This window comes from Anolis sagrei, chromosome 3 (genome assembly GCF_037176765.1).
Source record: "Anolis sagrei isolate rAnoSag1 chromosome 3, rAnoSag1.mat, whole genome shotgun sequence".
NCBI lineage: Eukaryota > Metazoa > Chordata > Lepidosauria > Squamata > Dactyloidae > Anolis > Anolis sagrei.
The window spans coordinates 23,662,551-23,680,749 of record NC_090023.1 but is presented as its reverse complement, the minus strand read 5'-3'; the positions used below and the strand labels follow the sequence as shown (position 1 = coordinate 23,680,749).

Here is an 18,199-nt window from a genome sequence, read left to right as displayed (position 1 = left end):
TTTTCAATGAGTTCACTTCTAGAGCTAACCAGCAGCATTTTAAAATCATCTGCAATGCCTAGCTGGAACAAAAGGTGAGGTCCAGCAATGCTGATGATATAAAGCACCATCATAACAAAAGCAAATGGTAATTATTCATTTTGATATCTCAAAATTATATCTTTCACCTTCCATTTATCTTCCATTCTTTGGAGGAAAGTTTGGACAGTAGGTGAAAATGAAATCTCTCTCTCTCTCTCTCTGTCTTCCTGCTCCCATCCCTTCTTAAATGTATATCTAACCACAAAATGCTGGAATGCACTAATTCACCCAAGTACTGTGAGAATTCAAATCTCAAATTAAACTGGTGTAATATGGAAGATACTAGAACTAAGAATAACAAATTATAGGAACCCATTTATGTAGTAAATGTTATTTGGGATTAACAGAACACAGACACATTTCAAAAACTATTTATTTATTTTCAGTATTTATATACCACTTTTCTCACCCCTGAAAGGGGGGGGGGGGCTCTTAAAGCGGTTTACACAGAAATAGTGACAAAACTCAATGCCTTATGTATGTAAACCAAATCACAATCAACACCATACAACTAAGCAGAAAATCAACAGGAGAATTCATCATAAGATAGAAAGACATTTAAAACATGAAACATAAGAATTGAAACACCTAATAAAACATTAAAATAACATGATCAGAAGAAAGCACATAGAACAAGTCATTCCAATGTCGACTGCACATGTTCCATATTTGATTTTTGTACTGCGTTACTTTACTGCATTTCAAAACCATGTCTTTGTTCTCTTTCTAAAGGCCAGGAGGGAGGATGCTGATCTAATCTCACTGGGGAGAGAGTTCCAGAGCCGAGGAGCCACCACTGAGAAGGCCCTGTCTCTCATCCCCATCAACCACACTTGCAAAGCAGGTGGGACCGAGAGCAGAGCTTCCCCAGAAGACCTCCATGATGGCAATGAATAATAGATGATGGCATTTTACAATAAATCAAGCAAAAACAATGGGTTTTGCCAAATATGTACCATCTAAATATTTCTGTATACACATTCACAAACAAAGGGGAAAGGAATGATAAATCGCAAAACAATACAATACAGTTGCAAAACAAATTATCCCATTCATTTCAGTTATCTTTGCAATGAATAAAATGAATGAACAACTTTTTAAAAAGCAACTTTCCAAGCTCCAAAAAGCACAAACCTTTTTAGGATGGTGGTGGAAAGTTCAAGCTTTTCAAGAACACTTTTTATTCATTTATATTCATTATAATGGGCTGGTCCATGAGGTCACGAAGAGTCGGAGATGACTAAACGAATGAACAACAACAACATTTACTGTAAAGTATGTGCATAGCGGCAGAGTGACCAACAGCAAATTCAATTGAACCGTTTGAACTCTTTAAGAAAGTTTGTTTTCAGTGAAAGGACAGTTAAATGATTTTCTCTTGTGCCGTAGAACATATGAATATAATACTTGTAGAATATGCATAAAGTATCTTGAAGGAAAATGTTTAAGGATTAGCTGAATATCTGTAACAGGGATTAAATATGTAGGGAAAGGGAAAAGGCATTTATGTACTTATTTAAAGAACTGGAAATACTTCACAAACATTATGCTGTTGTAATGTTATTTGTCCTGCAAGGTATTACTATTCATGTACTGCAGATATGGAGCTGACAAGTGGTTTGCCTAGTATCTTCCAAGCAAGATAAATCTCCTTTCTGGGAAGGGTGCTTGAGCAGGTGATTGTAGGGCAACTCAAGACACCATGTGAAATCCATCATTTGGACACTGTGAAATCCATTATCTGGATTTCCACTAACCTTAAGTTTGGGTTGCAAATAGGAATTGTCTTTGCCACTGTTGTATCAAATGATCAAATGACTCTGGGTACATAGCATAGTATTGTGCTGACCAGGCTTCAATAGGCATAGAACTGCACCAATAAACACTACTAAACTGGGCATTCAGAGGGTCAAAACTTCTAAGAGTAGAACTTCAGTCTTCTGAGTAAATGCACGTAGTATATTTCTTATTTATAATGTGACACAATTGTATATATTTCTGGTAGAAGCCTGCCTATCCACCGACATTACACTGTGAAGCTTCACTTGCCAAGAGAACAGGTGGCCTTTTGCAACACAAATGTGTCTCTGGAAATAGCTCTTCCCTTTCCATCTTGTGCTTCTAAAACATGGGAAGTGTTGCACCTCAGAGTAGAATCACCTTGCTTAAGACACCAAAGACCACACCAGCAGTTGTCTTTGTAGTTTTATTAAAATAAAAGATAAAAAGTTCAAAAAGCAAAAGTATATTTAAAAAGATCAGTCCAAGGTAACATAGGCAAACAAGATCCATGAAAGCACAGGCAAGGCAAAGTCCCATAAGTACAAGGCAAAGTCCTAAAACATGAACATGGAAAGCTACAAAATAAATCTCAAAGGCTCTTGGTTAAAGTGTGAAGTTGCTCTGACACTGAGGCACATCCAACCAGACTGTTTAATACCCTTGGGCCAGCATGAAGGCGTTTCTATGGCCTTGGGCCTCACAGGCCTCTCTCTCTTGCCTCCTAGTGATCCTGACACTCCTTTGCACTTTCAGTTCCAAACAATCAGCCCTATCTAACTCACCGGCCCCATCAAGATCAAATCCCTCGTTAGCTGGCTGAGAACTATATCCTCTGTAATTCCTTCATCAGGCACCTGGCATTCAGTCTCAGTAGTTTCACTTTCCCCATCGTCAACTCTTGCTGTGGGAAACAACTGAACTCCTGCCCCTTGATCCTGGTCTTCCTCGTCTAACACAGGCACAAACCCTGCTTTGCATCTGACTCTGAATCTGAATCTCATCATCCCCATCAGAATCATTGACACCATCACTCTGTGATTCCAGCTGAGCCACAACAGGAAGAGAGATATACAGACCTGGAAATGGCACTTTGCCTTAATAAATAATAATAATAATAATGATAATAATAATAATAATAATAATTTTATTTTTATACCCCACCACCATCTCCCCAAGGACCGATTACAAACAACAAAATATAAAAAACAGCATTAAAAGCCTTAGGAAAAGAATCAGATGCATGTTATTTTAAGAAAACTGTGTTGGTCCTGGATGACATATAGGTGGACCGTGGTTGGGGAACCCAGCATTTGACTTGCTGTAAGGAAATTATGGCTTCCTATTAAATGAAGTACACTGTGGCCTCTGCTGTGAACACAAGTTGCATCCAATCTTTTAAATCTTCTTTTGCGCCACTAGTTTGTACCATTACAGAATTTTGGGCTGTGTCTACACTGCCATATAATGCAGGTGCATTGAACTAGACTATATCGCAGTATAGATTAATTTAATCCAGTTCAATGCAATTCAGCTGCATTATGAAACTGCATTATTTGGCGGTGTAGACCCAGCCTAGGAGAAGATTAGAATAAGTACTGTCTCAGTTAAGAAAAGTAACCCTGATCTATAGTTGAAGAAATGCTAGCTGGTGGGGGGGGGGGGGGTGCTTTCTATTTCATTTGCCATGTTGTTGTTGTTGTTCATTCGTTCAGTCGTCTCCGACTCTTCGTGACCTCATGGACCAGCCCACACCAGAGCTCCCTGTCGGCCGTTACCACCCCCAGCTCCTTCAAGGTCAGTCCAGTCACTTCAAGGATGCCATCCATCCATCTTGCCCTTGGTCGGCCCCTCTTCCTTTTGCCTTCCACTTTCCCCAGCATAATTGTCTTCTCTAGGCTTTCCTGTCTCCTCATGATGTGGCCAAAGTACTTCAACTTTGTCTCTAGTATCTTTCCCTCCAGTGAGCAGTCGGGCTTTATTTCCTGGAGGATGGACTGGTTGGATCTTCTCGCAGTCCAAGGCACTCTCAGAACTTTCCTCCAACACCACAGCTCAAAAGCATCGATCTTCCTTCGCTCAGCCTTCCCTAAGGTCCAGCTCTCACATCCGTAGGTTACTACAGGGAATACCATGGCTTTGACTAGGCGGATCTTTGTTGCCAGTCTAATGTCTCTACTCTTTACTATTTTATCGAGATTGGACATTGCTCTCCTCCCAAGAAGTAAGCGTCTTCTGATTTCCTGGCTACAGTCTGCATCTGCAGTAATCTTTGCACCCAGAAATACAAAATCTGTCACGGCCTCCACGGTTTCTCCCTCTATTTTCCAGTTGTCAATCATTCTTGTTGCCATAATCTTGGTTTTTTTGACGTTTAGCTGCAACCCGGCTTTTGCGCTTTCTTCTTTCACCTTGATTAGAAGGCTCCTCAGCTCCTCCTCGCTTTCGGCCATCAGAGTGGTGTCATCTGCATATCTGAGGTTGTTAATGTTTCTTCCAGCAATTTTCACCCCAGCTTTGCATTCATCCAGCCCCGCACATCGCATGATGTGTTCTGCATACAAGTTAAAAAGGTTGGGTGAGAGGATGCAGCCTTGCCGTACGCCTTTCCCAATCTTGAACCAGTCTGTTGTTCCGTGGTCAGTTCTGACTGTTGCTACTTGGTCCTTGTACAGATTCCTCAGGAGAGAGACAAGGTGGCTTGGGATGCCCATCCCACTAAGAACTTGCCACAATTTATTATGATCCACACAGTCAAAGGCTTTAGAATAGTCAATGAAGCAGAAGTAGATGTTTTTCTGAAACTCCCTGCCTTTCTCCATTATCCAACGGATATTGGCAATCTGGTCTCTCGTTCCTCTGCCTTTTCTAAACCCAGCTTGAACATCTGGCAGCTCTCGCTCCATGTATTGCTGGAGTCTTCCTTGCAGGATCTTGAGCATTACCTTACTGGCATGAGAAATAAGGGCCACTGTACGGAAGTTTGAGCAGTCTTTCGCATTTCCCTTTTTTGGTATGGGGATATAAGTTGATTTTTTCCAGTCTGATGGCCATTCTTGCGTTTTCCATATTTGCTGGCATATGGCATGCATCACCTTGACAGCATCATCTTTTAAGATTTTAAACAGTTCAGCTGGGATCCCGTCGTCTCCTGCTGCCTTGTTGTTAGCAATGCTTCTTAAGGCCCATTCAACCTCATAGTAAATGGAAAAAACTCAAGATAAAAAGTAAAAAGGAGATTAATCTTGCTTGGGAGATACTAGGCAAACCACTTGTCAGCTCTATATCTGCAATACAAGGATAGTAATACCTTGCAGGACAAATAACATTACAACAGCATAATGTTTGTGAAGTATCTCCAGTTCTCTAAAGAAGTATATAAATGCCTTTTCCTATGCCTACATGCACAAATGATTATTCTTTACCATTCCTTCCAGCTGATCAGATTGGGAATGAGTGTGAGACTTATATAGTCCTTTTTCATTCATCTGTTCAATGCTTATATTGAACAGAGGCTTTAACTCTAAGTTAAAGCCTTTATTACAAATCTAAAATAAAGATTTAAAATATTTGTTTATTAACTAAGATCCGATATTAGAGATAATAGATACTAAAGTGATTCTGCAGTTTCAAAACCTTAGCTTGGAATGGATATTAAGCAGTTAAGGAGTAAAATAGCAACAGGAGGAGCAGCCTCAGCTGAGCTCAAGGGTAAGTAAAATACTGAGGAGGCACTGAAGGGGATAGAAGGTCTAATAATTGATCTAACATACACTCCTGGCATGCTAAACCACAATTATTTCAACATCCACACACAGAGAGATATTATTATTATTATTATTATTATTATTATTATTATTATATTTGTTTATACCCTGCTTTATCTCCCCAAAGATGACTCAAAGCAGCTTGACATAAAAGCATTAGTATGAACTGGGTTGTTGTAAGTTTTTCGTGCTGTATGGCTGTGTTCCAGAAACATTCTCTCCTGATGCTTCACCTGCGTCTATGGCAGGCATCCTCAGAGGTTGCGAGGTCTGAGGATGCCTGCCAAAGATGCAGGCAAAACTTCAGGAGAAAATGCTTATGGAACATGGCCATACAGCTCGAAAAACTTACAACAACCCAGTGATTCTGGCCATGAAAGTCTTCGACAATACATTACTATACAATTTAAAATATAGAAATATGAAAACATAAAATAGAATTAAACACAAACAGAACTTTAAAAAAATCACTGTTAAAATCCATCAAAACATTTTCAAAGTTAAAAATCACAGCACCCCCTGACTAGATCTTAAATATCTTCATCTTTAAAGCCTGCCTGAATAAGACGGAAGCACAACAGGGAGGGAACCATTCTGGCTTCCCTGGGCAGGGACTTCCAGAGTTGAGGGGCAGCTACCAAGAAGGAAGGCCCTTTCTCTCGTTCCCACCAACCTAGAGTGAGATGGAGATGGGAACGAGAGAAGGGCCTTTCCTGAAGATCTCAGGGCCAGGCAGGTTCGTATAATGTGACGCGGTCAGCCAAATAGCCTGGACCTGAACCATCTATGCTTTAAAGGTCATAATCAGCACTTTGAGTTGTGCCCAGAAACAGACTGGCATTCAGTGGAGCTTCTGCAAGAAGGGGCTGTTGTATATGGTTTTAAGGCCCAGTGTTTTAGAGATGTATTACATTTTATAAATGTAACAGTGCATTGCACTGTTAAGTAAATGTGCTCTAACAATGGTAGGCATTCATCACAGCACATTCAGAATCACTTAATGGCTACAAAAAGCAAAAGTGTAATTTTACTTCCTGCCAAATTGACAGTGTCAGGCTGAAGGATCATTGAAGCAAATTTCTACATTCAACCATTACAGCTCAAAACAACTGAACTGAAAAGCTGTTTAATAACTTCCCAAACAATACCTTTGTAAAAACAAAGAGTATATCTGAAAACAAGCTCTTGTGGTCAATTGATACACATAGCATAACAGTACATTTAGGAACACAGCTTCTTGAATATTTTTTAAAAAAGAAAACAAGGGTAAGTTTCAATATGTGCATCATATTACATTGAGATGTAATGTATACAAAAATAAAGCCATATTGTTGTAGTTCATGCTGTGATTGTGCCTGATGTCAATGGGGATAAGGGTTCTTCTGGGCCTGTGTCTGTTGGCAATGAGGATTAGGGTTTTGCTGGGACTGCATTAAGCTCAGAAGAGAGGCCTGAGCTGTCTGATGACTGAAGTGTTTCTCCTGCAGATGCACAAGGTCAAATTTCTGAGAACGGGCTACAGCAGTCTTTCTCTGAGGATGATTTATCAGGTGCAGAATTTAATGAGGATGAACTAGACTTTTGTAAACAAGGGCCTTTCTCAGGCTTAGTGGAGTTCAATTTGTCTCCAGGAGAAAAGAACTAAGAAAGCCTTATGTGGTTATAAGGGCAAGTGAAATGCTTTCCTTTCTTTTCAGGGGCCAGGAAAGGCTTTAAATTGATACCAGGGAAAGTTTCATTTCAGTATCGTCAATGTTGTTACTTCATGACAAGCTTATTTCTCCAAGTGGATTTCTAGTTTCATGTTTCAATATTTGGCCAAGTTCCTATTCTGTTCATTGGATTTTCATGCTGTCTAGTTCTATGGATTCTGTACCTTGGACCTGGTGTTTTTACCTTGTTACCTGAAAGTTTATGGACTAACTTTTATCTTGGAATGACATTGCTTTGAACTATATTGCTTTTATCACTGTTTTGCTTTGCTCACATACGTTGTTTATTCGTTCAGTCGCTTCCGACTCCTCATGACCTTATGGATCAGTCCATGCCAGAGCTCCTTGTCAGCCGTGGCCACCCTCCAGCTCCTTCAAAGTCAAGCCAGTCACTTCAAGGATAACTCCATCCATCTTGCCTTTGGTCGGCCCCTCTTCCCTTTCCCTTCCATTTTCCCCAGAATCACTGTCTTCTCCAAGCTTTCCTGTCTTCTCATTATGTGGCCAAAGTACTCCATCTTTGCCTCTAATATCCCCTCCAGTGAGCAGTTGGGCTTTATTTACTGGAATATGGACTAGTTGGATCTTCTTGCGGTCCAAGGCACTCTCAGAATTTTCCTCCAGCACCACAGTTCAAAAATGTCTATCTTCCTTCACTCAGACTTCCTTATGGTCCAGCTCTCACATTCATATGTTGCTACGGGGAATACCACTGCTTTAACTATGCAGGTCTTCATTGCCAGTGTGATGTCTGTAGAGTATTTTATCAAGATTGGTCATTGCTCTCCTTCCAAGAAGTAAACTTATTTTGATTTCCTGGCTGCAATCTGCATCTGCAGTAATCTTCGCACCTAGAAATGCGAAGTCTGTCACTGCCTCCATGTTTTTCTCCCTCTATTTGCCAGTTAGCAATCAGTCTGGTTGCCAGAATCTTGTTTTTTTATGTTTAACTGCAACCCAACTTTTGCACTTTCTTCTTTCACCTTGGTTAGAAGGCTCCTCAACTCCTCCTACATATCTAAGGTTGTTAATTTGTCTTCCAGCAATTTTAACTCCAGCCTTGCATTCGTCAAGCCCTGCACGTCACATGATGTGTTCTGCATGCAAGTTGAATAGGTTGGGTGAGAGTATACAGCTGTCATATTCCTTTCCCAATCTTGAACAAGTCTGTTGTTCCATGATCTGTTCTTACTGTTGCTACTTGGTCATTATACAGATTCCTCAGGAGACAGACAAGGTGACTTGGTATCCCCATAACACCAAGAACTTGCCACAATTTATTATGATCCACACAGTCAAAGGCTTTAGAATAGTCAATAAAAATAGATGTTCTTCTTAAACTCCCTGCCATTCTCCATTTTCCAGTGGATATTGGCAATTTGGTCTCTCGTTCCTCTGCCTTTTCTAAACCCAGCTTGTACATCTGGCAACTCTCGCTCCATGTATTGCTGGTTTTCTTTTTCTTTGAGTCTTCCTTGCACGATCTTGAGCATTATCTTACTGAATGTGAAATAAGTGTCACTGTACGAAAGTCTGAGAATTCTTTGGTGTTTCCCTTTTTTGGTGTGGGAGTATAAGTTTATTTTTTCCAATCTGATGGCCATTCTTATGTTTTCCATATTTGCTGGCATATGGCATGCAACACCTTGATAGTACCATCTTTCAAGATTTTAAACAGTTCTGCTGGGAAACTGTCATCCCCTGCTGCCTTGTTATTAGCAATGCTATTAATGCCCATTCAATCTCACTCCTCTGGACGTCTGGCTCTAATTCACTCACCACAATGTCAAAGATATCCTCAATATTATCCTTCCTATACAGATCTTCTGTATAGTCTTGCCACCTTCTCTTGATCTCTTCAGCTTCTGTTAGTTCCCTGTGATCTTTGTTTTTGATCATACCCATTTTTGCCTGAAATTTACTTCCAATGTTTCTAATTTTTGGAAGCGGTCTCTTGACCTTCTTATTCTATTGTCTTCTTCCATTTCCATGCATTGCTTGTTTAAAAATAGTTCCTTATCTCTTCTGGCTAACCTCTGGAATTGTGCTTTTAATTGGGCATATCTCCCCCTATCACTGTTTCCTTTTGCTTTCCTTCTTTTTTTGGGCTACTTCCAGTGTCTCAGCAGACAATCATCTTGCCTTCTTAGTTTTCTTTTTCTTTGGGACATACTTTGTTGCAGCCTCTGGAACAATGTTGTGGACTTCTGTCCATAGTTCTTCTGGTACTCTATTTCTTAAATCTAACTGTTGCAATCCAGAGCAGGGAACGAGGCCCTAAGATAACTATCCACCACACTTGGCTGTGAAAAACAATCCTTTTTTATTGAAGAAAATGGTTACAAAATAAAGGAAAAATGCAAGTCAAAAGCCACAGCAAAATCAGCAAACATGAATTTAAATGGACAAAGCAAAACCAAAAGCCTCACTGGAAAATACTTGAATCTGTTAGCAATCCACTAACTTGATATCCTAGAAATCTTGATATCCTAGAAATCTTCCCAAACTATGGCCAGGGAACCGGGAGAACTGCCAAGGTCTTCATCAATTCTGAAACGATGCCTGAACTGAGGCAATCAGCCTGGCGTATTGCAATTAAAACTCAAGAATCGGTTCCGTGAACCGCCCTTCTGTTTTGAAGCCAATGTTTTTAATTCTTGAATTCGGGAGGATCGACGCAAACTGAGTGTTTTACTTCTGTCTTCCCAAATTTGGCCCCTTCTGTTGTCATTACAGTTAACAGGTGCAGAAGGGAGGGAAAGTTCAAGGTCTCCCTCTGAAACATTCTCATGAACACTGGTACTTTCATTTTCCAAATCTACAGAAGTTCCTTCCTCACTAATTTCAGGAACATTGGCATTTTCCAAACCTACAGCAGTTTCTTCCTCACTAATTTCAGGAGCATTGGCATCAAAAGGTACATTTCCACTAGCATCAGTAAATATACTTTCATTAGCATCAGGAGGAACAAACAGAGAATCAGGTTCAAGTTCAAACTCAGGCTGAACCCCAACACTAACCCCTTAAATCTTGTCTTCACCTCCACTGCATATTCACTAGGAATGTTAGTGAGATTATATCTAACTGTTCTGTGTGTTTTCCCTAATCTCTTTAGTCGGACTCTAAATTGTGCAATAAGAAATTTGTGATCTGAACTACAGTCAGCTCCAGGTCTTGTTTGCACCAACTGGATGGATGTCCGCCACCTTTGGCTGCAAATAATACAGTCAATCTGATTTCTGCGTTCACATCTGGTGAAGTTCATGTATAAAGCCGTCTTTTAGGTTGTTGGAAGATAGTGTTCTCTATACACAGTTTTGCTCACATATATCCTTCTATAAATTGCTTACTGATTTCACTACACTGGTGTGGTGTTTAAAGACAGAGGTGTTCTTGTTCTGGCATAAAACACATATATCCACTATGGATGGCCAGAACAAGAAGTGTTTCAGATTTGGACACATTCCAAATTGGATCTGCATAAGAGATATCAAGATCTGCTTCAAGCTAAGCACCTGCAGTATTTATCTAAATCAGCCTGATTTAATTCAACTGTATAGCACCTTTCTTCTATGCACTTAAATTGCCCAGAACTGAAGTCCTGCTGTTCTATATTTAGGATGTCAGACTGTATTGTTGCCTAGAACAGGCTTCATTTTTTTACATTATCCATTGCTGACAGCAAATTTTAGAAAAACAAATGATTTCTTCAGATATATAGAGCATATATAGCGCAGCATACAGAACAAGTTAAACATTATGCTATTTCTCCCCAAATTCTTCCAGACCACCCACAGATCAGGTGCCTCAGAATTATTTTAAGCCACTACTTTTCTGTATTAAGGAGGTGCAGTTTATTCCTGCTGTCTTACAAGTATACAAAGCCAAAATCTTGTCCCAGTCGCTATATTGTACTCTTATATGCATTCATCTCATGTCAGAATACAGCTGAAACATTTTTGCATTCTCTTTTTTTGCATGCCAAGGTGTGTGTCAAGTGCTGGTTCACTGATGGAGAGTGACCTCGCATCTATAGAATGCAAAACTGAGTCCTTTGCCTTTCAGTATTACAAAAAATATGTTATTATCAGCTATACTTTCAACTCATGTTTACTATTAAACTGCATTGACTGGACCTGTTTATGTATGTCTTACAGATAAGATTGTGCTGTGAAATATATTTTTAAACAACATATTGAAGATACTAATTTCCAGCATTGTTTATCAAATTCCCACAGAAAGTTCTATCAATAAATTTCAGTTTTCTATGATAGATATCTGGAAGATTTGACAATCCCCAAGTTTTACCAATTGTTTTCTAGGGCCAGATCTCAGCAATATTGGAAGGGTGATATAAACATACTCCTTATGAAGATCATTTGAGATGTAGTGAAAACCTTAGATCATATATCTTTTTTTCTTTGTCTCAATAGACTACTATAATTTTGTCCTATTTTGAGTAAATATCCCTAAAGACATTGCAGTAGTACCTGAAATATTTCTTGGATAACAAACAAGTTAACTATAGTTAGTGGATACATTTCTGTTCTCTTTCCAAAGTCTCACAGGATGATTCTTTTGTAACAATTGCATTGTTATGTATGTGTGTTTTTTTAATAAAAAAAAACTGCATCACAATGTATGTTTTAATTATTACATTTCCACTCCATTGTTTTCTGTTTTTAATGAATCTGACTTTAAAGTAAATTAACTGAACTGTAATTCTGCAGGTTTCGTGCCTAGAAATATATCTGTCATATGTCTTTCAGTCATACAAACTGCATGAAGGAGGATAATCAAATCACATAACTCACTTGTCTTCTCCTTATCAAAATATAAGTAGTTCTTTTTTATTCAGTACTCCGCACATATCACTCTAAAATATATTACTGTCATAACAACTGCCTACAAAGAGTACAAATGCATCCATTCTGGGAAAACATGGGGGTAATAAAAACTATTTCTTACACACAAATCCCTGCACCTATTTGCCAGATACGTAACAAGTTTGAATTCTACCAAAAATGAAAAATTATCACCAGTTCCTTCTTTTAAAGACTGAGCAAATTTTAAATTATGTAATGCAAATCATTTGGCAAGCATAACTTTCTCCTCGGGCTACTATGACTACTATGACTGAATAAGAACAAAAGCATTGCACCTGTTTGTTTATTTCCAATGACAAGTCAATGGAAGGCATGAAGATATGGGTTTGAACTCAGACCTGAGGCAAATTAGATAATCACTAAAACCAGCAATGGGGTGTGATCAATACACAACCCTTGTTGGCAGACAATGAATGAATGGAGTCCAGCTCTTGTTGGTGATGAAGCATCTGTTCACCTAGATATTATTGCACTTTCTCTTTTCTCATACAAGCTGCCATTATCAAAGAAGAACCATACTGTACATGCTGTCCTAACTAGAACAAAGAAAGGAAAGTAGATGCATTGTCAAAGCCTTGGCACGGCTAAAGAGCCTGATCTCTCCAGTATATGAGTTTCTCTAAGAAAACAGAACAAACACAGTTCTGATGATTTTATGAGCTAAGCATTCCGTGCCTAGTAAAGAATTATTATCAAGAAAACAATTAGAGAACCCTGAAGGAGTGTTGTTTGTTTTGGACAAGCTTGCTTTCCTTATTTCAAGCAATGGTGCTTCTGAAGTTAATGTTGCCTCAGTGCTGTAATAAGGCAATGGTCCCAAGGTGAGCAAAAAGGCTGCACACAAAGCTGGAGACTCATTTGTTCTGCCAAATAAGACAAAAAGCTGCTGCGTAGTGCATACAGTTCTCATGAGTAAAAAGAAAATACCTCTCACCAACAAATAACAAAATATAGCATTACTGCATATCTACTGATCCATATATTCAATAGAGCCAAACTATGACTACTATGGGAATATAATTTTACATTCAGCCCTGTAAATCAGAGCAAAGGAAAATAAAATCTCACCTTAAACAGACAGCGGCAGACATATTCATATACCATGTGTTTTAATGAGCTGATAAGAGATCTTATTCTTTCCTCAGTATTTCCCAAGTCCTGAAAAGGAGGATTTGGAGATTTTAAAATATTAAGTACTAAATATCACTTTATGGATCAAAGATCTCTGAAATGACCCTAACAATATCTTAAGAGTCGCCAAGGAGCTTTCTGTGAATATGTACAGATAGAAAATAATGTATATATTCAATGGCAATTCGTTAATCCAAGATAGAAGTCAGAAATCACCAGCAATATGAGAAGAAAAGAGTTATATCCATTGGACAGAAATAATAAGTTTATACTGTTGTTGCTGTTGCGTGTCTTTAAATCATTTCTGACTTACGGTGAACTTATCACATGATTTCCTTGGCAGAATTTGTTGAGAAGGGGTTTACCCTTGTCTTACCATGAGATTGAAAGAGTTTGACTTGCCCAGAATTACTCAATTGGCTTCCATGGCTGAATAGGATTTGAATACTCAAACCACTGGCTCGTGTCATACAAAATAATTTTTACAGTAGAACTATTATGATTCTCCTAATAGGAAACAAAAATAATGGAACACTGGAAAGCTTTATCCGCAATCAATAACGACACCCTGGGGGCTTGTAATACCAACTAAGATAAGATGCTTTCCATGTGCAATTCCAAAGTAAGAACCCTGGAAGATGCCTTATACTGAATTAGATAATTCTAGCCGAGAATGGTAGACAAAAGCTCTCTAGGATTTTAGATGAATGATTTTTTTAGCCTTATTTGATGATATTGAGGGCTGGACTGGGAATTCTATGAATGCTAAACATGTGTTACACCTGCAAGCTATGGTCTTTGCATATTACTTTTACTCAAATCTAATGCTCACCTTTTTTGGGCTAAATTATCTTGCCAAAATGAAGGTACACATTAGATTCGCATAATATAATAATCTTAGTGCTGAGACAAAGCAAAAGAGGAAGCTGCTTCAGGAGCCCCTGGAGCTCCTATTTGAGAGCAGCCATCTCTAATTTGATTGTCACAACCCAATGCTATGCAATTCTGGGATTTGCAGTTTGCTGAGGCATCAGCATTCTTTGACTCAAGACCTTGTAAAAATACAGTCCAATAACTCCACAACATTGAACCAGGGCAATTAAAGTGTATTCATTCTACAGCACAGATGCGTTCAAGGTGTTGTTTTCCACTGCTTTAGTGTTCTAACACTATTGTTTTTAAGAAAGGAATTCTAAGCAGGCAGCAACTGTAATGGCCAAATAACAAAAAAAGTGTGCATTTTGCTGCTGGGCATTACATTTGGTAGCAAATACTTTACTTGATGTTAGGGTTTTGGAAATTGAGGTGCACATATTCAATGTTGCATTAGACTTGAGTAAAATACAGTATTTTATCTACTGCTTCAAACTATATCAATTTAGTAGATCCTTTAAGGGAAAACCCAAGTAAACTATACCCTTTGTTATGACTATGGGACTTACAATCCAATGAAGCACCAGCATTCTTCAGCCGTGAAGGTTAAAGACCTTGTCAAACCACAACTCCCATGATTCCATAGCACTGACCCATGGCAACATTGCCATGGGTCAGTGCTATGGTGTTAAGCTGCATTAATTCTACAGAGTAGATTCATCTTTAGAAGCCTTCCTAAAGACCACAGGATTGCACACTCAGGTCTGGTTATGTAAAAAGAAATCTCAAAAGAATTTATCTCCTTCTTTGGAGGTTTTTAAGCAGAGGCTGGATGATTATCTGTTGGGGGTGATTTGAATGCAATTTTCCTGCTTCTTGATCAGGGGTTGGACTGGATGGCCTCTTCCAACTCTATGATTCTATAATTCTAAGTCAAGGTATATATTGTGTAGTAATTGAATGTCCGTCCCCCCCACCAAGGGGGGTTCATAGTTTAGTATTTTTGCCGTAGTAAATGAGAAACAGGTTTAAACTGCTTAGCTAGAAAAACGATTTCCTTTCCTTAAAGTTAAAGGTAAAGGTTTCCCCTGACATTAAGTCTGGTTGTGTCCGACTCTATAGGGTGGTGCTCATCTCCATTTCTAAGCCAAAGAGCCAGCGTTGTCCTTAGACACCTCCAAGGTCATGTGGCCAGCATGACTGCATGGAGCACTGTTACTTTCCTGAGATACTTATTGATCTATTCACATTTGCATGTTTTTGAACTGCTAGATTGGCAGAAGCTGGGCCTAATAGCAGGAGCTCACCCCGCTCCCCGGATTCGAACCACCGACCTTTCGGTCATCAAGTTCAGCAACTCAGTGGTTTAACCCTCTGCGCCGCCAAGGGGGCCTTTAAAAAGTACTTTTGGAAAAAGAACAAACTGAAATACTGACTCATGTTACCATTAGTACAGGTATTAATCCAGACTGTTCCTTATTCTGATACATACAGGAAGTATTTGCCTAATTTGCAAATTAGCTAATAACTAGTGAGGCTATTTTTTTTTACATAAATAACATTACAATATCATCATATCAACCTGCCTTTCAGAATTTATGTTACATTTTAAAGGCATGAATATTTAAAAGATTGACCATTCTTTATTTAGTTATAAGCAGATTCCATACCTCATTTATGATGAAAATTCTCTTTAGTCATACACTGGCAGCACAAGGTATGCTAGGCAGTACTGTCAGTATTAATTTTATGTTCATATTTAAAACATCCTGAGCACTCAGACATTTTGTGATCCCACTAATAAATTGGTACCCTTTATTTCTTCCTTTTCCTTTCCAAGCCTATTTAAGTCAGTCCAATTCCTACTACTTCAGGCAAATAACAATTTAAAACCAATGCATATATAAAACTCAAAAAATAAATAACATTATCTGTTTCAGAATAATAACACATACCAGTTCACTTTGTAGAGCTCTTTGAAAAAGTCTCAGGAAGGAAGCCAAACTAAAACGGTACATGTTATTAATTTTGGACAAGTCAGAAATAATAAAGTACATCTTGCTGGCACTTTCAGCCAGAGGGAGATAGGCATCCCTTTCCTGAAAATAAAAAAAAACATTCAATATTAGAATACTATTGCCACCTACTGGGCACAAAAAAAAGTAATTTCAAATCAGATAAAGCTCCACAGTAAATATTGCCAGTAAATTAACCTGCATATATACTTGATAGAAAGGATTCCTTATCTGTGTATGTAGCTTTAGCATTAGATGTAGGCATATGCAACTGGGCTGAATAGGAGATTTTTCTGCCCCTTCTTATAGCAACAACTCACTTTCTCTTGGGTAGACTGTGGTATGGAAGAAAGGAAGAGGAATAAAAAGTGTCTCTGTCTGATTTAGGTGAATGTCCTCTTTTCCTCAAATCATAGCCCGTGTCCTGCAACAAAGTCCTACAGTCCTCCATGGAAAACCCTATTTTCAGTAGCTGCCCATAGGGACAAGGTTCATGATAGTCTGCATTCCACAGGCCAATCGCATGGAGATAAATCTGGAATTTGTTTTAATTCCATTCTTAAAAATATGTGTTATATTGTATTATCTATTATGCCATTTTATAAATATGACACTTCAACCATATATTTTGAGGTCCTGGACGCAACCAACTCCCTCGCTGTATATTTTATGTTTGATGGAGGGATAGAGAAAGAGCAATAGTAGACCTTCAGTTCCTTTGCAGAAATTCATGGCCACACTAGCCTCTAATTTTCCTAAGGGCACCCCCAAAACATCTAGATTAAACAGAAATTGCTCAGATTTATATAGACAAAATGGAGCCAAGGTAAAGCTTAACTCTGAATGGATCATATACTTATAAAGTATCATTCTAGATAAATGTGCCCTAAGGTTTGTGAAATAACAAACATAATAACAAACTACACAGAGAAGCGATTGAAATCCACAAGCATGTGGACAATTTCAACAGAAAGGAGAAAACCATGAAAATGACCAAAAATCTAGCTAACAGTATTTAAAAAACTGTAAAATCAGGACAGTAAATAAAGAGGAACACTCTAACAACAGGGGAATTCCAGACAGGAAACTATCAGGGCCAGCTAACACCTCCCAACAAAGGATCCCCCAGGCAGGAAACAACCAGTCTTTTGAAGTTGCAAGGCCATTCAGTACTAATCAAGGTGGCCAATTGTAACATTCACATTTGGCTCAAGCAGATACGAATTCTTTCTCTCACCCTGGACATTCCACAGATATATAAACCTCACTTGCCTAGCTTCCAACAGACCTCCCAACCTCTGAGGATGCCTGTCATAGATGTGGGTGAAACATCAGGAGATAATGCTTTTGGAACATGGCCATACAGCCCGCAAAAATCACAGCAACCCAATAATTACAGACTTTAAGAATAAGATAACACAATTTGAAATGAATACTGCAGAATTCAGCTAGGGGGTCAGGTACAGCAACAGAAGAACATTACACAGCAAATACATCCAAAAACAAAACATTTAAGAGAAGCAAGTTACCTGATCAAGAGAAATCTGAAGTCTGTGAAACTCAGCAAGTGATTCCTGGATGAGCGCACTACTTGCTTTAGTCTGATTTAAGGATTCAATCAAATCCTTATTTTCCAGTATGTTTCCCTGAGAAGTTGCAAGAGTCTGTAATGGGGGAAAATTTAATTTTCCATTAATGTGGACATTTTAAGAAAACAATGAAATGTATATGGAGAAAAACAGTAACACTTTAAACCTTGAAAATATAATAGTGAACTGAGAAATGTTATGGGTGGAACATTCTTCTTTTCCCCTCTACAATATTTTGGAACTATTTTGGATCAATCAAGAAAACTTTTATTTTTAAAGAAAAATATATTGTTCAGATAGTATTATCAAGATAATGGCAATGATGTATAGCTGAGGAATACATACAAAGATGAAATAATAAGTTTG

At 38.5% G+C, this 18,199-nt stretch overlaps 1 protein-coding gene across 2 annotated transcripts in view; it reads right to left on the bottom strand.

The window, feature by feature from the left end:
- Positions 1–18,199, bottom strand: part of DYNC2H1 (dynein cytoplasmic 2 heavy chain 1) — a 166,915-nt gene that overhangs the window by 58,436 nt on the left and 90,280 nt on the right. For both annotated transcript variants that reach the window (XM_067466535.1, XM_067466536.1), the window contains exons 69-71: positions 17,774–17,908; positions 16,185–16,328; positions 13,294–13,383 (exon numbers count right to left, since the gene is read on the bottom strand). In XM_067466535.1, coding sequence (XP_067322636.1) covers positions 13,294–13,383; positions 16,185–16,328; positions 17,774–17,908 — 369 coding nt within the window. The remainder of the gene's footprint in view (positions 1–13,293; positions 13,384–16,184; positions 16,329–17,773; positions 17,909–18,199) is intronic.